At 40.8% G+C, this 27,899-nt stretch overlaps 3 protein-coding genes across 12 annotated transcripts in view; 1 reads left to right on the forward strand and 2 right to left on the reverse strand.

The window, feature by feature from the left end:
- Positions 1 to 243: 243 nt before the first annotated feature.
- vap (vascular associated protein) lies at positions 244 to 11,159 on the forward strand. 6 transcript variants are annotated; one of them, XM_081701455.1, is made up of 11 exons: positions 247 to 636; positions 865 to 1,239; positions 1,611 to 3,953; positions 4,050 to 4,120; positions 4,623 to 4,681; positions 6,425 to 6,582; positions 6,793 to 6,952; positions 7,068 to 7,259; positions 8,208 to 8,378; positions 10,165 to 10,321; positions 10,863 to 11,159. In XM_081701455.1, exons 1-11 carry the CDS (start codon positions 594 to 596, stop codon positions 10,935 to 10,937), a joined length of 3,804 nt encoding a protein of 1,267 aa, XP_081557581.1. In that variant the 5' UTR covers positions 247 to 593; the 3' UTR covers positions 10,938 to 11,159. The 6 variants fall into 6 exon arrangements, with proteins under 6 accessions (XP_081557583.1, XP_081557582.1, XP_081557581.1 ...); XM_081701454.1 differs by having other exon boundaries at positions 249 to 636; positions 8,157 to 8,378; XM_081701458.1 differs by having other exon boundaries at positions 252 to 636; positions 2,913 to 3,953; positions 8,157 to 8,378.
- Positions 11,160 to 12,667: 1,508 nt separating this feature from the next.
- cacng3a (calcium channel, voltage-dependent, gamma subunit 3a) lies at positions 12,668 to 18,358 on the reverse strand. 2 transcript variants are annotated; one of them, XM_027015748.3, is made up of 5 exons: positions 18,249 to 18,299; positions 16,971 to 17,753; positions 15,976 to 16,059; positions 15,007 to 15,147; positions 12,668 to 14,812 (listed from the first exon to the last, which is right to left on the reverse strand). In XM_027015748.3, the coding sequence occupies exons 2-5, from the start codon at positions 17,224 to 17,226 to the stop codon at positions 14,139 to 14,141; spliced, it is 1,155 nt and encodes a 384-aa protein (XP_026871549.2). In that variant the 5' UTR covers positions 17,227 to 17,753; positions 18,249 to 18,299; the 3' UTR covers positions 12,668 to 14,138. The 2 variants fall into 2 exon arrangements, with proteins under 2 accessions (XP_026871549.2, XP_081557077.1); XM_081700951.1 differs by lacking the exon at positions 15,007 to 15,147 and having other exon boundaries at positions 16,971 to 18,358.
- A 101-nt stretch (positions 18,359 to 18,459) lies between these two features.
- prkcba (protein kinase C, beta a) overlaps positions 18,460 to 27,899 on the reverse strand; it is a 29,193-nt gene continuing 19,753 nt past the window's right edge. For 3 of the 4 annotated variants that reach the window (XM_027015737.3, XM_081700950.1, XM_081700949.1), the window contains one exon: positions 24,773 to 25,962. In XM_027015737.3, the coding sequence (XP_026871538.2) occupies positions 25,807 to 25,962 (156 nt within the window). In that variant the 3' untranslated portion in view covers positions 24,773 to 25,806. Of the gene's footprint in view, positions 21,843 to 24,772; positions 25,963 to 27,899 lie in introns of those variants that run through there. The other variant, XM_081700948.1, reaches the window with a different exon arrangement.

Below are 27,899 nucleotides of genomic sequence, written 5' to 3' on the forward strand. Positions count from 1 at the left end.
TCGAGTTATAGTCATCCAATATTGACCCTTTTATTCTATTACCAAATAAAGTTGTTTTTAGTATCCTGTGCTTATGTGACATTTTCTCTAAACTTGCATTATAACAGAAAGGTACACACACACACACACACACACACACACACACACACACACACACACACACACACACACACACACACACACAGAGCGCATTTTAACCGTTGCTCTCGTCTTTCTCCCGTTAGCGTATCCGGCCCCCAGCTCCGACTGCGAGGCCCCTGAAGTGATGCGCTAATCGCAGTCAGATGGTTGCGCGGATCTCCGTTCACCACAGGACCGCCGCCCGTCGCGCACACACTCACACCTGCGTTTCATTTAACGGAGTTGCGCTACGCGTCAGCAGCGTTTCCGCTGTCGAGAGGCAGAGAAATGGACAGAGCTGTACTTATGCCCGTCTTATTGACGATTAAAAAGTCTTGACTTTGCTCGTCACCGATCATTTATCGGAACTGTTTTTTTTCCGAGTCGACAGCACGGGCAGCTTTTAGCTAAACATTTATTTATGGAACCGAGTCAGTGGACGCATTTCTCACTGGAATGTTCCGTGTCACAAAATGCGTCTTTTTGCGTGTTGTTTCCTGTTTATTTTCATAACAGGTAAGTAAATTACTTGAGCGGCGAGTTTATATATATATATGCGTAAAACTAAAATGCATTAAGGTTATACTGTGCCAAGCACATAATTCGTCTGGTTATATGGATTAGACATTCGAGTAAGTTCTTATTTTTTCCATTGTGTCTACACTTATCTTTAACTGTAAATGGTCCTAATATAATTTCTGAAACTCTAATCAGGAGAGATGGTTAAATGTTATTTTTGTATAGGAAATGTGCTCTCAGAAGTGAATCGAGAGTGTGGCGGAAAGATAGATGTTCTTCGAGAGAGGAGCGGCTCTATTAGCTACTCCTTCCCCAGTGGTGTATCACCAACCACCGTTATATATAAAAGGATTCTCGGCTATGGTGTTGAAAAACAACAAGATGTTACTTGCACTTGGACTATTGACGCAAGAGTAAACCAAACCGTGTGGATAGAAGTCATTGATGTAGACGAAAACGCGCAGCTATGGATAACATTTAGAAACGACACGGCTGTGAAGAAGCACGAGACGGGCGTGCGTGCGCTGTTTTCAGATACCGGGAGGACCACTGTGGAGTGGAGTTTGAGAAATGTCAAAGGCCCAAGCAAATTAAACCTGAGTAAGTCTAATGCACGAATAATTACTTCAGTTTTCTGTTTTTTTTTTTCCCCCTGAATTTAGAGCTGGTAATATATCTGCAAAATATAAGAATATAGAAGTATGAACATATAATAAAGAGGGATCCTAGAGACGCCGGGTAACCCCGTTATCAGTTCAAAACACGTGAATATCGCCTTAATATATGGAGCTGTTGTTCCTTTCTGTGAGTGTTTGAATTAGGGCGTTTCCGCAAATCTGGAATTTTCTGCATTGAATATTCAAGGAATTTCTGGTTCCATTCATGTGTGCGTGTGTGTGTGTGTGTGTGTGTGTGTGTGTGTGTGTGTGTGTGTGTGTGTGTGTGTGTGTGTGTGTGTGCACATGTCTCAGGATGGAACACGTCAGAGGTCAGTGAAGAGCTAGCTCAGGTTCCTTACACACACTCTGACAGCGACCCCGTGTCTCCCTCTCCGGACAGTCCAAACAGGGTGACCCGCACCCCAGACATACTAGGGTTCACAAGCGTGTCCCCTCGTACACACACATTCAGGGACGTGGGTGTACAACAGGGCGGAGTGCCTGGGCTATACGATAAGATTAGTCCCCCCTTTCCACAGGAAAACACACACAATGGGCAGGAAAAGGCTGGAGCCATGATCTCTAACCTCACATACACTGTCATGCTGTCTCATGCTGGCACACGCACTCACTCCGCTGGCTCTTACACACATAAGAACTCACAAACACTCACGCAAACTGTCCCTGCTTTGGTGCCTTCTAGTGCCGAACCAAAACTGCCACAAGTCTCCAGACACACATTTGCCCAACTTCAAGATGCTGTCGCAGCAAGACGTGCATATTTAAATACAGACAGTGACAATGCGGAATACCCACTTACACACAAAAACACGTTCACACAAAACCCCCCATCTACAGGCATGCATATAGCTACAAAAATATACTCTGGTATACACAGTAGCATAGGAAATGTTCCTATTGTTAGCTCCCACACAGTCAGATCAGCTCACTCAGGCACAGACCAAAAGACCTCAGAAGCTGTCTCCAATGTGCAGGGCTTGCATACTGTCACCTATAGAAGTGACATCAAAATGACAGCATCCATAGATGGTCAAGTTGCCACAGTGGCAGCCAGTGGTGGCAAGAGTCATCCTCAGACAATTGCTTTTTCAGTAACACTTGGCAACAGAGCTTTAGGAACAGAGACAGGCAGGACTAATCGCTACCTGAGATCAACTCACATTAACCAAGACACTTCTAATCAAAAATATCCTTCAGATTCTAATGATTCAGACACCATTAATGGCACTTCTGTTGCTATTTCACATAATGAGACAAATAGATCCATATTTAGTGATCAAGACCACAATGCTCAGTCACATACTGAAAATAATTTTTTGAAACCAGTCACTACAAGTAGCAAAGCTACACCACACACACCTATGGTAGAACATCACACATGGAATTTATATAACACACACTCCCCAAACACACATGTGCCACCTAGCATCTATCCCACCCAAAAAGTGGACTCTCAGGACACCACTAACACACACATATCACACACCATCCAAAGTGAACATATTACAAGGGGTCGACAAACTAGTTCAACATTGGAGCCCAAGACTAACTACTCTAGTGCCCTCAAACACTTCATGGTTACTACACCCTCAGATTTGCATGCAAGTCCTGGAACATCACTGAAGGAGGAACCTGAGGGCCATAGACATTTCAGCTTCACTTCTGTCCCACAATCACCAATTTCAGACAACCAAGATGGAGAGACAGAGGAGATGAATTCAACCATGTTTCCATCTACCACCACCATGTCATCAGTCCACTCCAGCCCCCAAATCAATTCTACTACAATCCCTGACCTTATGATGCAAGGTACAGTCATGGCAGAGGTTCCGCATGACAGCAGTGATGAAGGGTTGAGCACGACCACTTTGAATGTGCACAACAGTGAAGCACACACGCTGTCTCCGCCGGCGACTGAGTTAGACACACGCAAACGCCAGCAGGACCCACCACACACACTCAGCCCTCAGCTCTTGTCTACAGTAGTACGCCGCACAGAGATCAACACCACTATGCATCAGTCCACTCATTTTGCTCTGACAGATGACAGCAGTAATGGTAGCCATAGTAACTCCTCTCAGAGCAGTGTTTCATTGGGACCCAAGACACCGCTTAGCTTCTCCCTGTCTGATAGCACTGTAACTGGATCAATGGAGGCAACTCGCAGTGTTGCTAACAGCAGTGCGTGGACTCTTAGCAATGACCCTGTCACTCCTACAGCTGCTAGCCATGTAATTGCTCTTAGCTCTGTGGGTAGCACAGCTGGAGAGGCTGTTAACACTCGCAGACCTTTGATCGGGGACACAAACCAGACTCAATTAACACGCACCCCTGTAACGACTACCCCATGGCCCAAACCAACCCCAACACACCATCAGGACTTGCGATCTATGATTCCAAGCAGAGATACTCCAGCCATCCAAACGCACAGTCCAATAGAGAAGTCAGGCACATGGACCCTAGCAGTGCAGGCCAACACAAATTCCTCTCACTCTCAGACTGGCGGACATGCGCCATCCACGGCTGTAGCCACTCAACTGTCCCGGCTTCACCCTTTCACTGTCAAAATTGATAAGGACTGGTCACACAAGGGGCGGGTTTTCATTGTGGAGGACCAACCAGTAATCATCAAAGGTGAGTCTTTTTTTTGTAATGTCTTTTAATTGGAGTTATTTCAAAGCATAATAGTATAAAGTATTTGTATTAGTAAAATGTTCTGTGTTTTTTTAGTGGAAACATTCCAAGTGCTGTTACAGGTGACACTGGAGCAAAACTCTTCCCTCCCTGTATGGCCAATGGAGGTAATGTCAATTGTAATTTTTGCACCATATCAGAACCTTAGACATAACATGCATAACCCAAGGCTTCAGTTCAAATTCATGCAGTTCTTTATAAGCTCTGAGTAAAGCTAAAAAATTACTTCCCATTTGCCAAGGACGCTAGCTAAGCAGAAATATCTTGGACTCCATAGATTACTACACGTGCATCATGATTACTACACAGGCATCAAAACGGATCACGTCTTATCACCCTTAAAACGGATCACACCTTATCATCCTTAAAATAGACTACACTGTATCACCATATCTCTCACTACCAGCTCAGCTGCCACGTGTCAGTAGGAACATAAATACATAATTACATAACAAAGGTGAAATTCCATGCCTTTAGAATTCCTGGAGGGACATTCTTTGGGATGGTCAAGAACATGAGTCTGAGACTAAATGTAGACTTTTGGGGGTATTGCACATAGAGAATAATGGTGCATGCTAACAGTTTGTTGTTTACCCTCCTTGGGGGCAGGTTGAGCCATTCCTACACAGAGTAGCAGGATACCAGAACCAGCATTTGACCTGGCACAGGTAACTCTGTTATATATAGGTGTGGTCAAAATTGTTAGCTCCCTTTATGAAATCGAAAAAAAAAAACCTTAACTTTTTAAAGGAAATGATCAGTACCAAAAAAATATAACTTCTTCCAAAAGAACAAAGGCAAAACTTTCACCAAATTTGATAAAGATATTTTACTGATGGTTTGAAATGAAAAAGACAGGGACAAGACCAAAATGTTTAGCACGCTAACAATTAATAGTCAATAATGTAACCTTTCTGACCACAGTCTTTTCCTGTAGTTGCTAACCAGGTTGTCTCATGTCTTTTGAAGGATCTTGGCCCATTCCTCCAGCTCTTTCAAATTATAAGCTTTTTTTTAACATGGACCTTATTCTTGAGCTTTAAGTAATAGATTCTCAGTAGGATTCAGATCTGGGCTTCGAAAAGGAAATGGAAATGGATTTTTGAATGTATACTTTGGGTCATTGTCCTGTTGGAAAACCTAAAGTCAGATTGGCTGCAGATTTCTTTATATTGTCCTTCAAAATAACAGTTTTCTTTCCTCATGACCCCATGCAACAGAACAAGGTTCACTGTGCCTGAAGCTGCAAAACCTCACCACAGCATTTTGCTCACACCACGATTAACTTTGGGAAATATGTTTTTAGAGTTGAAAACATCTCTCTTCCTTGGGCAAACAAAAGCAATATCTATATGCTCAAATAGCTCCAGTTTCATCTCATCAGACCAAAGGACAAATTCCAAAACTCATCCCCCTATGTTTCCGATGGTCACGGGCAAACTTCAGTCTTGCTTTAATGTGACACTGTGTGAGCAGTGTGACAGCTTTCCTTGGGCGATGACCATAAAGCTCACCACAATGAAGAGCCATCACAACAATATTTCTTCAAATGTTCAGAAGTCCAGAAGAGGCCAGTTCAGCCACAGTCATCTTTGCAGAGATCTGGGGATTCTTGTTAACATATCTGAAGATTTTCCTCTCCAAAATCTTTCATATCTTGTACTTGTGTCTTATCTTGCCCAGGATTGTTTCTAACAGAATGTGTCTCATTGTACTTTGCAGTAAAGCTGTTCTGAATACTATGAAATGTTTAGATAGTTGTTTAGATACTTGATAGTTGTCTCCCCTACAGATGAGCATCCACTACCTTGTTCCTGTTGTCCACAATTCTTTGCTTTTTTGACATTATGGAATTACTTGTTACAAAGAATGTAAGAGTGGTGTCCCTCCATCTAAACTTCAAGTGCTAGTAGCCATGTTCATTTGAGTCCATTTACTAGAGTTCAATGCTATTTGATTGTGCCAGTCAAGACAGATGGGGTTCAGATGTGGTTTGAAAGCTTATGATTTCAATTTGGTACATTTTTTGAAGGATTCACATGGGGGCTAATAATTTTGAGCAGCCCAAATTTCAATACATCTGTTATACAGCAAATTTGAAGATTGTTTTAAAGATCCAAAATGTATCAAATTTTTAAGAAAATGTTCTATATCTCCTTGGGGGCTAGTAATTTTGTCTTTAACAAGCCAAGTACTGTATCATAATTGTTGTACTACTAATACGGTGAAATTGAGACTGACTATATATCTGGTTTCTTGTTTGTTGGGCTCATTAAAAAAAGAATTTAGCTTATTAGTCAAGTATATATTAATTTGACCAGTTGCCTGACTGATAAACAGACAAATTTTGCCTGAGTGGTAATCCAGACAACTTTCCTGTTTTCTTCATTGACTGGTGTACTGATGTTCAGTGGTCCAGTGTTCCAGACAGTGGTCACATTCCAGACCATGGGAGCACTCTCCTGGCTGGGGAGGGTGGAATCTCTTTTGTCCCAGGCTGGGCTAAGTCCACTTCCCAGGAAGGGTATATTTGTAGGTGGAGTAAGGGTGAAAAACATCACTATAGGAGGTAAGTCATCAATATACAGAGCGCATCGCATCTTACATTGTATTGACATGATTATTGTTAGATCTAATTGTCAACTATGCCTTATTGACATTGGTGTTCATTCAAACAATCTAATATTTAATATGAATCTTGACCAACTTTTATGCTTATGGTCAGGTTTATTTAATTCTGTCTCTCTCACACACACAAAACTCTCTCTCTTTTTCTCAGGCTTGCACTCTGACATGTGCGCCTGGCTCTTTGAGTGCCCACCAGGTTACCAGTGCGTGTCCTCAGAAGGCAATGCTAGCTGCAGCTCTGTTTGCCACTCCGAATACTGCAGACACAACGGCATCTGCGTCCATCGACCTGGCGAGCCACCCCTCTGCCAGTGAGTGCCGTGCTTGTGAGTACGAAAACCCACTGCCTTCGCACATCCACTTGCGCCCGAATCCTAAGTCGATCTTTTTGCCCTGTGTGTATGCATGTTTGCGTGTGCGCTGTAGGTGTCCTGTCGGTGAGGATTTCTGGTTTATGGGCCAGCGCTGCGACCTTCGTATGACCCGCCAGCGGTTGGTTGGCATGTGCATTGGTGTTCTGTGTGTGGCAGTGGCACTGATGGCACTTCTCTCTTATCTGGCTGTGCGTCGCTTTAAGAGCATCCTGATTCAGGCCAAAGTGGACCAAACACGTAGCAGGTATCACACACACCCAAACTTTCTTTTATTAGCTCTCATGCTAACAAAATACTTTTTGTTAGTTTAAACACACCTGCACATGACTATGAGGTATTACCACGACTGTGTTATTGGAAAGCATTTGCAGGAAATCGTTAGCCAGTTAAAATAAACCTTGCATTTAGACACAGGAGAAGGAGGGGCTGATGAGAAAACACACACGCAAGCTCAAGGTTATCAGCATGATTTTCAAGCCTTTTTTTTTTTAGAAATAAGTCTGCTGACTGTGAGTGTCACTCAGGAAGGCGGTCGCTGCAGTGCCAGTGAGCTGGCTCTTTGGTCTGGCGGTCAGAGCACATGTTTGCTGCCTGATGGACCTGGGTTTGTGACTGAGTGTGGTTGCTGCCCTTGGCTTTTCCTACAAATAGTATCAGAAGTGGTATGGCATCATGATGCCTTCAGGAGCGTGCCCATGGTCAAAGGAACCCCCCCACCTACTGTGAAAGGATGATCAGAGTGAGCCCCTGGTAAGGGGCATGGGTGTTAGTGTAGATGAATGGTGTATGTGTGAGGGACACATGGAATGTGTGAAGTGTAGGATTGTGTTCCCTGATGGAAGGGGGAGTGTGAAAGAGACATGCTCATTGCTTGCCTAAACGCACAAATCTATTAAGTACAGATAAAAAAACCCCCCACTGATTTTCTATTCAGGAAGTTATGACCTACCTTATTTCATATCTTCTGTGGTTCACTAGTGTCAAAAGGAGCACACACAATTTAACTGAATTCAGCAAACATAGCAGTGGTACCCCAGACAGAGATCTGGCTACATTTCAGTTTGGTTGCACTTTGTGCATGTGCACGTGTGTGTGTGTGTGTGTGTGTGTGTGTGTGTGTGTGTGTGTGTGCATGTGAAAGTTATCGCAGGTTTAACCACTTTGATGAGTTGTCGGCTCGTTTCTGGGGAAGGTCATGGCCAGGTTCGGAGGACTCACTAGATAACCCTACCTTCACCCGCTCTGATGAATTACTGCATATGAGGGCACTGGATCGTACCTGCTGTTACCATGACGACACATTGTCCATCGCCTCCACCTATCAAGGCAGCACAACACACCTCAGTACCATATATCCTCGCAGGTATCTCTGACTTCAACTGCTATACAATGTAGATTTTGTATGCTTTGCTCAATAAGAGACCACTACAAAATGATTAGTTTATCTAGTTTTACAATTGATGGGTATGTGTTTGACCAGGCTGAGCAGTTTTGTTTTTTCTATAAACTACTGGCAACATTTCTTCCAAATTCCAGATAAAAAATATTGTTTTTTAGAGCATGTTTTTTATGAAAATGACTAATGGTTAAAATAACAAAACAGTTACAGAAATTTCAGACCACAATTAATGCAAAGAAAATAAGCTCATATTCATTTATAAACAACACAGTACTAATATTTCAACTTAGGATGAGTCAAGAAATCAATATTTGGTAAAATAACCCTGATTGTTAATCACAGCTTTCATGCGTCTTGGCATGCTTTCCACCAGTCTTTCACATTGCTGTTGGGTAACTTTACGCCACTCCTGGCACAGAAATTCCAGGAGCTTGGCTTTGTTTGCTAGCTTGTGACCATCCATCTACCTCTTGATCACATTCCAGAGGTTTTCAATGTGGTTCAGGTATGGAGATTGGGCTGGCTATGGTAGAGTCTTGATCTGGTGGTCCCTCATCCACACTTTGATTGACCTGGCTGTGTGAAATGGAGCGTTGTCCTGTTGAAAAATCCAATCATGAGAGTTGGGGAACATTGTCAGAGCAGAAGGAAGCAAGTTTTCTTCCAACACAGTTTTGTAAGTGGCTTGATTTATGTGTCTTTCACAAAGACAAATCTGCCTGATTCCAGCCTTGCTGAAACACCCCCAGATCATCACCGATTATGCACCAAATTTCACAGTGGGTGCGAGACACTCTGGCCTCTCCAGGTCTCTGTCTAACCATTACATGACCAGGTGTTGGACAAAGCTGAAAATTGCACTCATCAGAGAAGATGACCTTATAGCAGTCCTCCACAGTCCAATCCTTATGGTCTTTCGCAAACTTCAGTCTGGCTCTTCTTTGCTTCTCACTGATGAAGGGCTTTTTTCTAGCTTTGCACAACTTCAGCCCTGCCTCCAGAAGCCTGTTTTGAACTGTCCTTGCTGTGCAGTTCACCCCAGCTGCTGCATGCCATTCTTTTTGTAAGTCACTTGACATCATCTTATGGTTGTTAAGTGACATCTGAATGAGGTGCTGATCATCAGGGTCGGTAGAGAGTCATTTTGGACCGCTGCCAGTCTGTAGCTGTTGTTGTCCTATGTGTTTGCTGCTTGACCTTATTCTTATGAACTGCAGTTTTTGAAATTTTCAAGATGGAAGCAACCTGACGCTCACTGTATCCTTCTGCCATTAAAGCTACAATTGAACCCTTCTTTTCCTCATTAAAAACATTTCAGCTCGTACGGCACGGTCTGTAGCTGTATTTTGACTATACTTATTTTTTGGGTAGTCCTAGCACTGCTTTTCCCATCCAGCTGGTTCTATAACTAGAGAATAGTGATGACAGCAGCAGTGGTTTTTTATACTGTTGCGCGTTAGAATAGGATATTGTTAAGGTGATCACCTATTCAGCATATCATTAAGTAGAATGAGGTGTGTCTGTGAAGGAATTCAACAAACACTTGAATGTAATGGCTGCTGTACATGTGGAGATGCTGATTTAAGAACAAACTGGAGTGGTCTCATTTTTTTCTGGAGCTGTATATATATATATATATGCATTTACACACTTTTCAGTTGTCATATTTGAAGTAAGTACAGTACAGTCCAGTGGTGCAGCATTTGTATATATGTGTGAATGTTCAAATGTTCATGTGGGGTTTGTTTAGTTCTCAGTATCACTGGAATCTGAGCAACTGCAGCCTAGCAGATTGTGTGATTGATTCGGGAAAGGCCAGCGACCTGTCCGTATGTAGCTGGCCAATCGAGCCAATTCAGTGGACACCTTTCCCTCTACTACAGCAGCTCAACAGAAACACTAATTCAGTAAGTCTTACTCGCACACAGACACACACACACACACACACACACACACACACACACACACACACACACACACACACACAAACCCCTACCTGTTGTAAACATAAAGTCTCACAGACACAGACACCCCCCCCCACACACACACACAGACACAGACACAGACACAGACACACACACACACACACACACACACACACACACACACACACACACACAGACACACACACACACACACACACACACACACACACACACACACAAACCCCTACCTGTTGTAAACATAAAGTCTCACAGACACAGACACCCCCCCCCACACACACACACAGACACAGACACAGACACAGACACACACACACACACACACACACACACACACACACACACAGACACACACACACACACACACACACACACAGACACTCACACACACACAGACACACACACACACACACACACACACACACACACACACAAAAACACACAAATTCCCTTCCTTGTTGTAAGTGTTCATAAAGACTGATAAACTGTTTTCTTTGGCCCTCAGGTGAAAGTTTCACGTCCTCGTTCTTACTGCGAGGGCATGGAACTGGTGGACCTGGAGAAGAGCTGGACAGCATGATGAGGAAACAAACAAACAAACACCAAGATGGCCAAGACTGAGCAAGGACTCAATGACAAGTGTTACACCATGTCAAGTGTTACTCAATGACAAATGTTACACCATGACAAGTATTTCAAGAATACTTGAAAATATCAAGAAGCATTTCTTCTTAATTATTCAGTTAAATTAGTGATGTGCTCTGATTTTTTGAATACTTTCATTAAATATAACTGTTAATAATTGTGTGTGTGGATGTATAACCACACAGGACAGGACTCCACGTGTCTCCTTGCACAGCCCTAGTTGATTAGAACTCCAGTCAAAGATAGGTGCCTGTGGATAACCAAGCTAAGAAGTTATAGTATTGTCAGAAAGCAAAAATGTTTTCAGTCTATATTCGGTACTAAGGTCTCATATAGGCCAGACAGATCTTAATATTAATAAAGAAATTACTTTTTGCCAAAACTGAACTTGGCCAAAATGTGAAAACAGTGTGGAATTTTGCAGAGCTCTTTTGTCAACTAAAATGTGTGCAGTTTGTTATTTAAAGCTATGCATCTGTGACTCACACAGCTCAGAGGTAAAGAATCCCAGTTCCTGGAAGGGCTTAAAAAACAAGAAAATGGCCTACAGCAATACAAGAATACTGGACCAGAGAGTTGTGGAAACATTGCAATACTGTGCACATTGGAAATTTTCAGGAATTCAATGCTTATGTATATATATATCCCAGTACTCCACATTTCTGGGCAGAGATCTTAATAGATGCTCAGATCTACCACACCAGGCAGGACCCCAGATGCATGCCGTGCAAAGGTGCCCCAGTATATATCCAGTATATATTGTGGGATGCAAGATGCTAGCAGGCAGGGCATACATGGAACACCTTAACCAAATGACAGGCATAGTATTAAGAAACATACGTGCCAAGTACAGGCTAGAAGTAACAAGGTCAAAGTGGGATGCACCCCCGAAGGTGGTCGAGAATGACAAAGCTAAGATCCTGTGGAGCTTCCAGATACAGACTGACAAAATGGTAATGGCTAACCAACCAGATATAGTAGTGATGGACAAACAGCAGAAGAGGGATGTAGTGATATATGTCCCAAGTGATAGCAACATCAAGAATAAGGACTATGAAAAGCTCAAGAAATACCAAGGGCTGAAAGAAGGTGAAGGTAACAGTGGCTCCCAGAGCACTAGGGGCTGTGACCTCCAAACTGGGAAAGTGGCTCCAGCAGATCCCAACAATATTGGATATCTTGGTCCAGAAGAGTGCAGTCCTGGGAACAGCTAAGATACTAGAGGCCCCGAGTTGGAAGGCAAAAGCCTGCCCAGGAAAGATAAGTGTGGAGGGGGGGAAAAAAAAAAAAAAAAAATATATATATATATATATATATATATATATATATATATATATATATACTTCATGAAACCTCTCTTAACCTTTCTTTATCCTAATAACTTTTTTGTTTCTTCATTTTACTTTTCAAATAAAACAGTGGGAGAGAAGTAAAAACAAAGTTTTCTTTGTTTATAGGTTACAAATAGTTTTCACATTATGCGGTTCTTCATAATAACTCTTCCCATTAGGGACTGGCACACACCGAACAGGCCTCCAGATTCATTGTGGTAAAAACTGGGCCCAAACAGCACACAATATCATTTACATCCCCCCCCCAAAAAAACCCCCAAAACGTCTGATTCCTTTGAATCAGCTTTTTTATTCCCGTGGAGTACTCATTGAACTATCACATATGACAACTGTGGAAAATGTAATAGTTTTCAGTAAAACCCAGCCTATGAATAAAATACATAATAATAAAAATCTTCCAATAAAATTCAGAATAGATTTAGCCTATTGCATTTATTAAAAAGCATCTATTAGATTATCACATTTTATTTTTAGTAATAATCAACAAAATGAATACATTTATTCTAAAGTAGCTATTAGATTAGTATATTTGATCTTTTAGTAATAATCAGCAAAAACTAAATGTTTCTTTAGTCATGTGAAACAATAAATGGCCATAAAAACATACCATAACAGCAACTTAAATTAAAAGCAGCACAAAATAATAATCACATTTTAAAAATATAATAGTGGGATGCATATATTTTTGCTTTAAATTTTAAACTATAAAAAAAATGTCATCATCATAAAAACTTTCATCTGCAAACGTAATTGAAAATAATTTTGTTGTTTTCCTCTGGGCAGAACATAGTTAAACTTTCAGAAAATCACTGATAAATTCACAGATGAAACAAACAGATCCAACAAACCCAGTATTCTATTTGGGATAGTGCCAAACGTAACCTGCGGAGAATTATGATTTCCATCAGGAGCAGAGCTTGGTTTTAATAAACCACGCTCTCACATTTTACGTCCTTCTTTCTAAATGTTCTAACTGCCTTGAAATGTTGTATTTACACATAAATCTAGGGATAACCAGAAGGCAAGCTGTGAATATCGCAGGGGTTACAATAGTTACTGGTTATGTTTTTGTAAACCTTCTCTGCCCCCATCTGTCCAGTTTTTAGCATTACATCATTAACAATAATGTCATGGTCCTCAAAAGCTTCTGAATTTTAGCAGCTCCTAATCACCCGGTCGTCTTCTGATATACACTACAGGCCAAATACTATAAAAAACAAATCTCCCCCCCACAAAAAAAGAAAATATGGACGATAATATATTAACACAGAACAAAATCACGTGACTCAAAATGTGTTTTTGGTTGAACTCTACGTTTATCAAAACACCATCCTTTAGCTTTGATGTTTAAGGACTCCTTTCATGAAGTTCCAGCAGGTATGTTGTTGGTATGGCATTCCAAGCCACTTCTTGACTAGTGTAGTGTCCTTTCCTCACTGAGCGTTGAAGTTCATCCCACATAATGAATATTGTTCGACTAGTGAATTATCTGGTGATAGTGGGTACCAGTTCATTTTCGGTTGTAGACCTTGATCTTGTCTTTCTAAACAGTTTTGAAAAAGTTGAAGTATGTTTCGGTTTTTATTTCTGTTGCATAAAAAACATTCGGTCAACAATGGCTTCAATATCCTTGCCTTTAAGTATACGCTACATTAATGTATTTGTGTGGGTGTAAAAACACCACATACACCCTGTACAGTGTCAGTGTATGTTTCGCAGCAGACCCCAGTTAGTTGGTACTCGGTGCAAACATACTGGTGGTGATCTCACCTGTAGCTTTTCTTTCAAACAGGTGTGGTTCTTCTTGTGGCGCTGCCACTCATGGGTGAATAACTATGCCCCTTCGTCGGGGCATCGTCATTAACGGAGTTAAACGTGTGCAGCCTAGGCACTGGACCGTTGTCCACCTTCACCGCAGTTTTTGCATGAGCATCGAAGAAACCGAAACCTTTCTCTGCGCTTGCGGACGTCAGATTAATAAGGAAACCGTTGTCTGATTTGACTGAGTTTTGCAGCACTCGCACGTGTGCGCCGTTGCATTTATCATTAGCGATAACCGCGTTGTGAAAGTGCGCAAAGCCGTGGCTGGCATTGACGGAGTCATGCGGGTGTGTGGGTGGTCCGTAACCTGCTCCCAGGTCGCTGCCATGGAGACCGGGAGAGAGATCGGATGGGCTAGACTGAACTTGTTGGATGCGACAGTTAAAAGATCGGCGGAGTTGCGGGGGGGCGTGCGCGTGAGGCTGCAGCGAGTGTCGGGCGTGCGCTCGTAGGAGCTCGCGGTGCGTTTGGATGAAGAGGTGCACGGTGAGAACGCCCACGGTCTCAGCAATGATGAAGGACAGTGCGCCGCAGTAGAAGCTCCAGCCGTACCAGTGACTCCGCTTGGACTCGCCCTGGTTAGGGTCATTAGCATTGGCGGAGATGTACACAATGATGCCGATAATGTTGCTGAGACCTGAAGGATTGCACACACACACACACACACACGCAATTAATTTATTTAAAATATTTATGTCCAGCACATAACTGATATACACTTATACTGATAAGATCTTAAAAGGTCCCATGGCCGTTAAAACTCGTTTAAAAAAGCAAACCACTGGACTGCTCTTCAGATCATTCCAGCGTGTGTGGATTCCCCAGACATACCAGCGGAGACGAAAAAAATCCCTGCGCTCAAGATGACATTGTCACGGCGCTTGTAGACCTCACTGGCGGCTACGCACACCGCGCCAACGAATAGCAGTCCTACACTCAAGATGGGAAAGAGACTGTATGCACGCACTGCACCTGCAAGGCACGCACGCATTTTTTTGCGGGAAAAATCATAGTTTGGTTTCAACCGAGCAAATCTTTCATTTCAAACCTTGATTTATAACACGTTATAGCATTTGTGTCGAAGGAACAGAGTCCCTAAACCAGTTATAAATGCTAAGCATGCTACTTGATGTCAAACATGGCATGTAAATTGCGCATGTGTTGAATGACAAGACCTGTAGGCGTACGTATGTGGTCGGTGTCAGCACAGAAACCCAGCACATATACAGTCATAACTACGCTATAACTACGCTGGACTGCCTCCATATCTCCTTAACCAAAGCTTCTGTTTTTCTTTTAGTCATGAAGTAACACAAAATTATCTGGATTTCCTTGATTTCCTTTAGTTCAATGTCATTTAGACATTTATGAAGACACCCGCATGACTTTTTGTGTGGCTGTTTAGAAACTATTCTGTTGGACATTTGAGCACTATATCCATGTGTCCAATGAACCTCCATTGTAGTTAAGATTTTTGGGGGGGAATCCCTGATAAATGACAAAAAATAAAGCATCAAGCAACAAAAGATGCATAAATGTAAGAAACCACTTTTATGTGATTAAAGTAATTCTTTAAATCATCAGTTAGGTGATTTAAACAAAAACAACCAGATAAACTTTAATTTCACTTTGGGATACTGTTTACAAATGGTATGTCAAATATATTTTCAGTAGGGACCACACATTTTGACTGCACGCCCACCATGTACAGTACTTAGGGCTCAATAAGCAAGCTCATATTTGAGTTATCTACTTCATGGCACTGTCTTGGCTACAGAGGTGTGTTTTGCAAGGACTCACAAAGTAGATATTCTGCTGCATCTTGTTCATACTCTGCATCTTCTGGGAAGTGGTCGATGTTTTTACAAACACCAGTAAAGGTGCCTTTGATAAACAGACACACACACGCACACACATAGTTAATGGGCAAAACCCATTTATGATTTATAATGTTACTCATTTCTAATTAATGTTAAAAGCTTCTTACACTCAGTTATTAATGTATGATTATTATGTTTCATTGCGGTTTATGTGTATTGCGATTATTTGTGTGTCTTCAGTTTCCTCTCTGGGTCTCTCAGTTTGACATGTAACACTCTGGACAATCATTCTGCGTATAGAAAAGTTACCCTGGTTCCAACAGTGTCGATGTACAGAATCGATATGTTCGTCTGTGTTCATGATGGAGGCTTATATTATCAAGGGTAGCTGAAGAGAAGAAAATCTGATGTACAGAATGAAAGAATGAAAAGGGCCGGCGAGTTTGCATTTCGCGGTAGTGAAATTGTGTCGCATATTATTAGCTTTGTTTCATTTTAAAACCATCTCTTTGGCCTCATGCATCTATGTTGTCTCATCGCACTCACGGGCACCCAATCTAACATGTTGGGAGACCTTTTCCATATTGATTTATTTCCTAACAGCTCGAACACTTCATTACACTTTCCATTAAAAGAATTGATCCAGAAGTGATATAGGTCACAGAGTGGGACAGTCTGAGAGAGTTGAGAGTTGAAGGCATGGGGAAGGCATGGGGACAGGGCAATAGTAGCTCAGTGGTTAAGGTACTTGACTTGTAATTAGAAGGTTGCTGCTTTAAGCTCCACCACTGCCAAGTTGCAACTGTTGGGCCCCTCAGCAAGACCCTTAACACTCAAGTAGTACTAAGTCAGAATTATAAGTAGCTTTGGATAAAAGTGTCATCTAAATGCTATAAAGGTAAATGTTTGAAGCGAAGTAAGAGGACTGAGTGCACTTCTGAGATACTGTATTACTAGGTGAACGAGTAATGTTACCTTCCACACAACACTGGCGCCAAAGACCCGAATGCGTCAGCACCTCCTCGTTCATGGAGTTCGTTTCGTTATCGCCGGCACTGGTTCGACAGACCCCGGGAGAGAACAGCCAGTAGTCCGTCCCCACGGCGATGGCCATGAGGCTGAATGCCACGAAGGCGCCCATTGTGGTGATGAGCGTTTGCGCTCCGCGGTTCCGTACCCTCATCGTTCTTCCGGAGCAGACAGGCAACGGCGTGCGACGGCCGAGGTGCATTGCTCAGGTGGACTTGTGCGCGCTGTTGTGTGCGTTTTTTTAAAATTTATTTATATTTTTTAGCCGTTACCAATAGCGTCACCCTGCTCGTCACGGCCAAGAAAAGTTCACGAACTTTTTGAGGGGAAAGACGATTTACCCACATCAAACGAACCTCAAACGAACCTCAACCACTTTGAAGACACGACCCCCCGCCGCATAGACGTCGTTGTGTACTGTCCACCAACATTCAGTTGTTGACTTAAGACCTCCCGTTTAAAATCCATTTATTTTGCAGAATATGAGAATTATCTGATAACATCCATAAAGTTGGTCAGCAATTGAATAACGTACGTTCGTACTATCAACAAGCAAACGCACGTAGAGTTCGTTATGCTCCTCAGTGTTCCGGTGCGCTGTCAGTCACGTAGTAGCAGAGCTGTGCGCTGGTGTAGTTTGGGCCACTTCATCTCCGTATCGACCGCCCCGCTCTAGTGGTTCAGTATCCTGACTGAAAAGTCTCTGCGATGGCTGTCGCCGCGTTCAGCCTGTGCGCAACCGGCTAGATTTTAAAAGATCTTAAGCGTTTGTACTTAGCGCGACAGAAATGCACGGGATACACTGTCACTTTAATAGAACCCTGGACGTGTGCGTTTTTTCTTGCTGAAGTAGCCTGCCAGATCACCCTTCGTTCACAATTATGCATTAGAAATTAAAAAAGGCAAACAAATTGAAGTGCTTATTATTAAAACCATCATCGGTGCACTGCTCATTTGAGCTCAGTCAATAAACTAAGATTCGGAACATAGTGTTCATACAATTTTGGATAACCCATTCACAAAGACGAAAAGGGTATCTGAATTATTATACTCACTGAAACGTTCAGATTTGAATCCTTGTAATTTGTAATCCTTGGATTTATTGTAAAAGAACTAGGACAGAGGCCAAAAAAGTGACCACCACAGTATAAAATTATTGGAGATGGTTAAAAATTCTATACAGTGAATACAGTGCTGCACAAATAATTAGTAATAATCAAGTACGTTTTGTTGGCGATAAGGCAGTGCGAAGTCCGGCTGGAAGGCGTGACAAAGTTACTGACAAAATAATTAAGTTTCTCTCACACAGACACACACCTTCTTTTGGCTTCCCAGTGTTTATATAGCAACATTTACTTATACACAGTAAGGAGTCAAATTAGCTTCCATTGCACCCACCCATAGGCACTCACACACAAATGGATGAACACACAGCTTTGTAAAGGTCACCTTTAATTTGTCCTACATACATACACTGAGTAAGGAACATGCAAAATGTCACTGCAATCACCAGAGAACCCCCCCTCAGCCCAGGCTGAAGACACTGCTCTCATTTGAACATTAGAGTTGGTTTCTAGGTTGTTGACATGCATCTGTCTTGCATAGTAAACATGTTTGACTTGGGGGAGGGGGTTGATATAGGAAGCCCTTTGAAGCCTTCATTATTAAAAACTCAAAACAGTAAACCCCTGCTGCATTTAATCACATACTTCACACTGTAAAGCATACACTTGTGGCACACATGCAGTGAAGAAACAGATAAAAAATATTTTTCCAGGAAGCCATCATAAATGACCATGTTTGCCATGCTAACACATGCTAGCAGAAAATGCAGTCATGTTAACCACTGATTTGTTTACAAGCTCTCCTAATCCAAATGCCATTTTGTTCACTTTGCCTCTTAAAACATTTATCTATTGCTGATCTAGTTTATCTAGTCCCATTATCGTCCTTTCTCTTGTTCATTCCGCAAAGATAAACTCATCACTATTTACACAATGAATCCCCCCCCCCATACGGAAGCCTAGAAAGCATTATATAAATAAAATACTGTATATCAAAATTAAACAAAACATAGAAATTATCATCATGTTATAACCCTTAAGGATCTATGCTACAACAGATCCAATCACCATACTGACACATTTGGGAAGTAGATAAATAGAGTTAAAAGAGCAACTGCTCCGTCAGGCATGCATAGGGTGGCTGGAGTCTTCTAGACACATGGCACATAGTGAGGTCCCCAAAACACTGCATACAACCAAAACTTGTGTTACGTGTAATGTTTCTAAGTAAGGATTCAGTCATGTGATCTGCACTGAATGCAAATAAATAAACGAATAGAACACGTTTGGATAAAATATTACGTTTGAAACTGCTTGAACCATGTAAGAGCACATCTGTTATTTTCACTTCAGAGCTACTCATTTCCATAAATGATTCTCACTGCTGTTATCTAAAATGCTTCAACCACGTGTTAAATTCTGTGTCAAGAAATTAAGACAATCCTGTTATTTCTTTTCAACTTGAGGTACTTAGTTACCTAAAACTCTCAGATTTCAAAATATAGAATATATAACAGACCTTAGCAGTCCTGTTTATCTGGCAGCCCATTCTGCCTGCATTTACATAATTTATCTAAGAAACCTTGCCCACAGCAGTATTATACAGCAGTGGTTTGTTTCATATTAATCATTTCATAGGGTTTGTGGAAGTGTAATAGAGGATAATGTAGATAAAAATAGGTAGAAAGTGCACTGTATTATTATTTATAGCCTCTGTTACAATCATATGCACTCACCAGCCACATTAGAAACACCTACTATAGGTAGAAAATGTGGGTGTAGAGTGCCATGCACATTTTATGTTAGAATACTTCGAGCCTTCAGCTACTAGTCAATTTCTCACATAATGTAGACAAAGAGCACAGATACTCTCGGTCAGCAAGATTGGTTAGGGTACAAGACAGCTGGTGAATGTTAGCCTAGTGATATGTAAAAAAAAAACAAAAATGAAAGCACTTTAGAATATACAAACACAAAATGCACAAATAGTAAAAATGCAACATACTCTACAAAAATAAAAATAGAAATCTTCAAAACTACACAAACAGCTACTCGCTAATCTGCAAAAACAGCCAACTGTGCTGATGCCATGATGAGTCAGATTTACCAGCTCCATCATGTTCTGATAATCCTAATCCACCAGTGCAAGTCTATCATGTCATCGAAACCATTTGCAGTCTTCCAGGTCTGCAATTCAGCAAGCCATCATAAGAAGGAACAGCAGAAAACCAGATGCTCAGATATTTTTGGTACATTAAATGGGGTGAAAGTGTAAAAAAATATGCAGTCATTTAAATGGATCATTCAGTGCAGGTAAAACCAGTTTAAAATGCTCTACGTGTCTGTGCCTACTGTTGTTTTCAATACCAAGTGATGAACAAAGGGTTGTAAAGAGAAATCAATCAAAGGGATATAATACAAATACTTGAGTATTATATAAGAAGTTCCCTTATGAAATCAAACCTGACACGTAAGGAACAAACAAAAACAATGAACAAAAATGCACAGAGATGCTCAGGAGGAAAATTAAACACACTTGTATGTGAAGAGTCCATGTCCTTCTATACTGATAGTCTTCTTTTAAAACAGCAAAGCAGTGTGCTTTGATCATTAGCTGACACGTACAATATGACAAATACTTCAAGTCAAGACTGACGCTGCATTTCCAGGGACATGTTGATGTTTTTTTTTTTCATTTATTCCTTTCTGGTTTCATCGATCTACTAAGAGCTTTCAGTGATACTGAAATGTAAGATTGCACTTGCGTTACTTCCAACTGTAACCACATTATTTGTACTGGAGGACTTTTGATTTGTACTTTTACACTTAATCTTCACTTTCAGCTATGCTGCTTAACAGTTTGGGAAATGTATGATTCTCTAATGACCTAACCACACAGAACAAAACAAGTCTAAATGGCATATTAGTTCATAGTAATTCAATCATATTTGCTAACATGATGATTGATATAACTGTTTAAACTTTAAGGGAATCATTTACCCAAGTCATGATGTCTTAACATAAATTATAATGCATTCAGTCATTATTGCAATAGCAAGTTAATAGCTACATGTTAAGATTGCATTTCTCACCTGATGTGACTGTTGAATCCTAACTAGACCTAGAACTGAGGGCTAGCTAGAAGATTAGTAGAACATTAGCTTTTGGAATTTCTAAATGGTACAAGCCCAATGGCAGATATTGCAAGATCTTAAGAACTTTGTTGCTGCTTCTGTTTTTATGTGACGCTCACACAAGTACCATTTTTGAAAAATAAATAACATTACGACATGGTCACGGCAAACTGAACTTGTGGCATGGCTAATGTATTAGCATACTAGAAGATGCAGAGAACTGCTGATTGAGTGGTGAAAAACAAAGCATTTCTAATTGAGACGACAACACGTTCTCAGGGAGATGACAAAACACCATCTCGCTGCTCTCAGCCCTTCATCTAATGCAGGGTTTGAGATTCTGCTTGAGACCGGTTGGGCTTTGGGCAAATGCTACAAGAGAGAAGCCTGAAATGCTCATTGCCTCTTCCTCTCCCTGTAGGGTGGGCCACTGTGTTCAGGAGAGGAGACACCAGTTGCAACTGGCGTTAAACCTGAATGATGAACTCTGGATTGGTGTAGGAGAAGCCTTGGAACTCGTTCTGGTCCAGATTCATAATGAATAGTTTATCCGTTGGGGTGAGATCAACTGCCATTTTGGTAAACTCCTTATCGAAGTTCCCAGCGTCGCGCCGGTTTTTCTGCAAGACAAATTTTGAGGAAAGAGTGAGAGAGAAAGGTTGTGTCCCGTGTTAAGATGTATTACATTAGATCTAGTCATAATTTGGTACAGCACTACAAATAAGTATTAGCATTTATTTGTAACCATAGACATAGGTTAAGGTGTATTTGCAGCACGGTCCAAATGCCACTACAGCTTAGCTGCATTTTGTCACCAACAGTTTTAGCCTTGAACTACTTGAGCTTCTCTGAATTTCATATCAACAGCTGCAAAATATTTTTCAGTATTTTCTTCAAAGCTCTAGCAGTAGCAAAGATAATGCATACAAATTGAGTCAATCTCTGGTGTTAAGAGATTGAAACAGATGACTGTGTAAAAAAACATCCGTGATGGTTTGATTGTGAATATATGAACCAAAATTTAAACAACTCTAGCAAACAGTTTGCACCAAAGATATGTTTAAAAGTCACTAGACCTAAAGAAAAATATTTAAGTGCTGAAGAATGCATAATAATCAGTATCAGCTAATAATTTTCAGTCCTTTCTGATTAAATGAAAACAGGTGTTAAGGGGCGCAGACATTTGTACACTATTGCTGTAAACTATATATTATATATAAAAACAGCTTACAAGTCCCACTTAAATAGACTATCAGATTTTTTTCACTTCAGTTAAGGATACATGGCTGTAATACGCCTGAAAACAATTCCAAGACCTATTGCCAGTAGTATGCCAGCAACAAAATGCTAACAAATACTAATACAAGCTCTTCTCAAGAGATTATTTGCAGATAATTAGCATGTCAGTTGTTTCCATGGACTTCACATAAATGTATTCATTAAGAAATCATCATAAGAAGGGGGCGAGAGAGTACGACTGGGCCCTACCTGTGCAAGTACAGGAACCGGAATAAAGAACTAGCAATACAAAATCTCTCGTAATATAGTCCTTCCACATATTTATTTATGTAAAAAAGTGTACCAACAGATTATCCATCTTCTGAGACATTACTGGGCACAAAAAAAATATTATTAAACTAAAACTAGTACACAATGATACATCCAACATAATCCATCACGAGCGATGCAATATATTGTTCATCAAGTGGCTCCTTTGGAAGCCAGGCTCAAGCCTGAGAGAGTGGAATAAAATTATTCCATGTGTCCATCTCAGGACTAAACAGGGGGATTCCCAGTTCTGAGGTAATTGTATCCAGCCACTTGTAGGTTCAGTGGTAGTCTACTCCTAGTACAGAAGTAGTTGTCGTTTGGGTAAAGACAACAATCACATGCGCTCACGCTCATGCATACTGACAGATACCATTACAGCTACTTCAGCACACTCAGTATAAGGTTTGAGAGTTACACAGAAATTCTCCTCCTTTCTGACACAGAAAAAAAAAGCATCACAGAAGATCAAAGACATTGTGAACAAACACAGAATAGCAATGAGTCAACATGGTATCCTTGAGCATCAGCTGACAGAGAAGACCAACAGTTAGCAGCTAAGAGACGAGACAACTATTGAATGACATTAGAAAAACAGAGTGAGGCAGCTGAAATACGGAAAGTCGGCAGGCCAGAGTGGCAGAACAAGCAGACAGTCCAAGTAGAATTGAGCGGTCACAAAAAACACAGGCTGTAACAGTTAATGGACCACAATTAATGGACCCGTTCCCCTCACCGGGGCCATGAGCAAGTGTTTGCAGAGCAGACAAGAGAAGAGCAGATACCCTTGCTTAGTTTAACAAACAAACGAGACAGGTCATGTTCTAGAAAGCATGAAGCAACAGGAACAGCGGGACGGAAATGGTTACGGATTGCCCATTCATTCCTACCTTCTCGCAGGGGCCCAGAGGAGTTCCCTCACCATGCATCCCAGCATGGGAGTGAAGGCCCTTGGGGAGGAGTGTCACTTGAGTGCCTGGTCCTGTAGGCTTACAGAACAGCTGTACCATGGTGTTCTCTACAGGATCAGCACTAAAGGGGGCATCTCTTGCTTGCTTATAGACATGCAAACACACACACACTCTTGCATATGGGCAGGCTCTCTCATATAGCCCATTTCCTCATGGGACCTTTCCAGTCATCAGCACATGGCTTTCATGAGCATGCTTTAGGTCCTCTTACACCCAGTTATATGTGTTTGTTGGATAGCTTATATGGCTTAAAAATGCTGTTGTGCATTTTTCTTACAATGCTTTTGTAATTTGACACTGTTAAGACTACCAAAAATCTGCATCAGTTTAATCATAAACATTAAAACATTTTATACAGTTCATCAAACTGTTGCAGATTCCCAAAATTTGCATCAAATCATGAAACTTGCAAAACTATTCAGTGTCATTGTTTAATAAGATTTCAATGCAATCTTGATTGACTTCAGATGTGCAAATTGGTAAATTCTGTAAATCTGACACTTAAAATGCAACATGTGGAAGGCATAACCTTTAGATATTTTAAAATGGTAAAATGGTCAAAAATGAAAACCATTTTCATGATTCAAACAGTGAATCTTCAAAACTAGGCGCCTTAAGGATTGGATACATCAAGGAAATGCTAGTTAATCTATTGAGACCTTTCAAAATCAATCCCAAATCATTGCGTCTGAGCAAATGTTGCTTAATGTATCCATGCCTTGATTGGCCAGTTAGCATGGAGCAAAATAAGGACAAGATTGGGTAAAGGACCATGAACCCTAAATAATAAATAACCGTATGAGAGAGTTGCATGACAGTATTTATCGTGACCGAGCTATTTCCAGTTTATGGTAAATATTTGTGGTTTTGTACGTCTGAAGAACAAAAATGTAAAACATACAGATAATTAATATATTCTAAGTATATACTGAATTGTCCTTGTATAGGGACAGTCCACCATTAAACACATGATTCGCATCCAAATACTGGAGGGCATTGAAATCTGGTAAAACAAATTCACACACCACTGATTTGGAAGAATGATCACAAAAAGATATATTCTCTTTTTCATCATAATGTCAATAATAATACCACTTTGGGAACTGATACAAGTTGCAAAGTCCTACATAACCAAATACGCTTTCTCAGGGACAGTGTGTTTGTGAATTCATGCACAACGTCTAACGTTCACATCACACTGCATGACAAAGCAACGCCATCAAATATGCCAAAATCTAAGATTTCACCACTGACCTCTAACTTGGCAGTTATGTGTAGCAACAGCATAGCTTTTTAATCTACACCCTCCTGAATACACACCCACATTACAAAGGCAGGAACAGACTGACCTAGTGAACAACCAGATCAAGCACATTAAACAGTTCATGCACACCACATGCCATTTATAGGAGTGTGCATGAGAGTGGACGATATCTCTCATGTAAGCTACATGATTTATCAATTTAACAAATATTTCACATTTTCTGTATAATTACTGTTAGAAAAAAGTCTGGCATTTTATTTTGCCTAGCATATTTTTTGGCAACTATTGAGTTTCCAGACTATGTGATCATATTACAATAAAATAATAAACTAAAAATATTAGATGAATTGTGTGTAAACAATGGCATTCATTAGTTGGATCAAAAAAGATGATTAGAAAGTAATAACTGTACTTACTATGTAGTCAAGACACTGCATGTTAATGTCAAAAGTGTTGAGAAATAAATTTATAAACACATGAAATGTCATTGTGAAGTGCTTGGATTTGAAAATGCATACAAATGTTACAATATTAGCTCTGTATTTCATCACTTCATTTCCTTGATTCTACCCAAAACTGGATGGCCAGCTTATGCACATTATAACTTTGTTTAATTTTTAATTATTAACCAGCATGAATTATATGAAACAAATGGGAGAGCCAAGTAGAAATGTACAAACTAGGTCCACTGATTAAATCCGATTTATTTGACCCTGTTCTTGCTCTTGGTTCATTCTGTCTCTGCCATTTCATACTCTGCAATCTGATTGGTCCCCTTTGTAAGTGCATTGCTAATACTGGCTACTTGCATTCCTGAGCTATGAATTCTGCATTAAGGTAAGAAAAACCCTGGAACTCGTCCTGGTCCAGGTTTACAATCACTTCCTGGTCGGGAGGGGTCAGGACCGGAGGATGACGGGTGAAAAAACGGTCAAAGTTCTCTGCGTCTCGACCACACTGTGGAGAGGACGAGAGAAGAGAAGGATGGGAGCATGGAGATTTAAATAATAAGACAATAAAACAAATATTTAAAAAAAAAAAAAAAAAAAAAAAAAAAAAAAAAAAAAGGTGTGATAAGCATGACAAATGTAAAATTGAGAGCCTTAGAGAAGAAATGCAGAGAAAACAACTGAACTGGATTAAAACATTGAGATATTGAGGAAAAGGTGAAAATTCCCCATGAACAATAAAATCTAACAGTTTACAGTCAGGATTAACAAAATTAACACTGTGCTTTTGATTAGAAAGATTACTCAAACAGGAATATAATCTAATGTTTTAATCCCATAAATTCTTCCAATAACCATCATACTGGGGAGGGAAACAAACAAACAAAAACAACAACAAATGTTGAGAAACATTTGTTTAATTAGAGGTGGAAGGGGTTTAGTGTCATTAGTGACATTGACAGGGAGTGTGTGAGTGAGACGCATTGTTATTGGAAGACACTCCAGTTCTTCATGTTAGGTAGCACCAATGGAATCAGAGAGAAAACCACATATGGTAAAATGACTATTATATACATGTACTATAACTGCTATAAAAATTAAAGTTCTGAAGCTCCTTCAGGACAAGGCAACAACAGACAGCTCTCCTTTTTAAAAAGATAGAAATAGACATAACAGTGGCACTTAACCCACAGAACTGACCGTGTCTTAACCAAAAAGGCACTTAACAATACAAATGCTAGAAATATTGAAATAACCACAAGCTTTGGGATTTGGAACTGCACTGTAGGTGCCTTGCAATCAGGTTCTGCCCAACTGCTAAAAGATGTTTTATAGACCGAGTGTAGTCTAAACAACTTACCTTTGCACTGATTGTTAAATGATATCTGATATGATATACATTATACAACGATATCTGAAATTTGGTGCGGAATGTCTTACCATCATAGAACAGCAGATTCACACCTGTAGTAGCAGCAGGTAAAGTAGTGGGACTGTTTTGTGTATTCAGTTTTACACATCTGATTAAACACTGTGCAGCAATGCTGCACATAAAATGCAGTTAACCAATTTTAGCTGTTTTTAAAATAAAACTCTAAAACTCAAAATAACAACAAAAAATCCCACCTCCACAGTGACATATATGCATACAGTGCTACCGTCTTGTGTATACTTTTAGGACACCATCTTAGCATGCTCATGTGCATTTTCTCTCAAATTCAACCACATTTCAAGTTAACTTGACTACAGGGCCAACTTTTCACCTTTTCATGACTGATACCAACTTGAATTTACATTTCCAGTGTTTGGCAGTTGCTCTTATCCACAGCATTAGTAGCACTTTGCTCCACCAGGAGAACACATGGACCTCTAGCACATCACCACAAGCAATTCTGCAACCTCAGGCAACGTCGCTAAATGTCAGAACAGACCAGCCATTGCTATGCATTACATTTACAGCATTTAGCTTTATTATGACTGAGTACAACTTGAGCAATTGAGGGTAAAGGGTCTTGCTCAGGGGCCCCCAACAGTGGCAACCTGGCAGTGTTGGGGCTTGAACCAGCAACCTTCTGATTATAAGTCAAGAACCAAGGTAAATGTGTGGCTTGTAGTGCACCGAGCTACCCACGCAGAACACGTGATTACATGTCTCAGAGGGCCCGATGCCCAGCTCTGCCCTTAACTGCGGCTAGCTGAAAAGGCATCTCGATGATTTGCTGTTATGGCAGGGTACCGTGGGCCATGGCTGCACTGCGCTTCATCTGTGCAGCAGGTGTTTTTCGGTTTCGACCACTGTGCATTAGATAATTTTGGGCGTAGACAGCACAGTGTGGATTCCGTGCCCAATGGTATATGTACTGCAACTGCTTCAACATTTTTTGCCCCGAAATGCAGTTTAAATTCTGTGACTTTTTACGCAAAAGTACCAAATTTTCTGATTCT

The sequence above is a fragment of the Electrophorus electricus genome, chromosome 18 (assembly GCF_041902795.1).
Source record: "Electrophorus electricus isolate QZ-2024a chromosome 18, ASM4190279v1, whole genome shotgun sequence".
Lineage (NCBI taxonomy): Eukaryota > Metazoa > Chordata > Actinopteri > Gymnotiformes > Gymnotidae > Electrophorus > Electrophorus electricus.

Excerpts from the sequence above, each read along its gene's own strand:
- vap (XM_081701454.1), top strand. The coding sequence starts at position 594 with ATGCGTCTTTTTGCGTGTTGTTTCCTGTTTATTTTCATAACAG. Across the intron at positions 637-864 it reads CCTGTTTATTTTCATAACAG|GAAATGTGCTCTCAGAAGTG; the intron begins GTAAGTAAATTA and ends ATTTTTGTATAG. Across the intron at positions 3,954-4,049 it reads CCAACCAGTAATCATCAAAG|TGGAAACATTCCAAGTGCTG; the intron begins GTGAGTCTTTTT and ends GTGTTTTTTTAG.
- cacng3a (XM_027015748.3), bottom strand. The coding sequence starts at position 17,226 with ATGCACCTCGGCCGTCGCACGCCGTTGCCTGTCTGCTCCGGAAGAACG. Across the intron at positions 16,060-16,970 it reads GCGCCAGTGTTGTGTGGAAG|GCACCTTTACTGGTGTTTGT; the intron begins GTAACATTACTC and ends TGTTTATCAAAG. Across the intron at positions 14,813-15,006 it reads GATTTTTTTCGTCTCCGCTG|GTCTCAGCAACATTATCGGC; the intron begins GTATGTCTGGGG and ends GCAATCCTTCAG.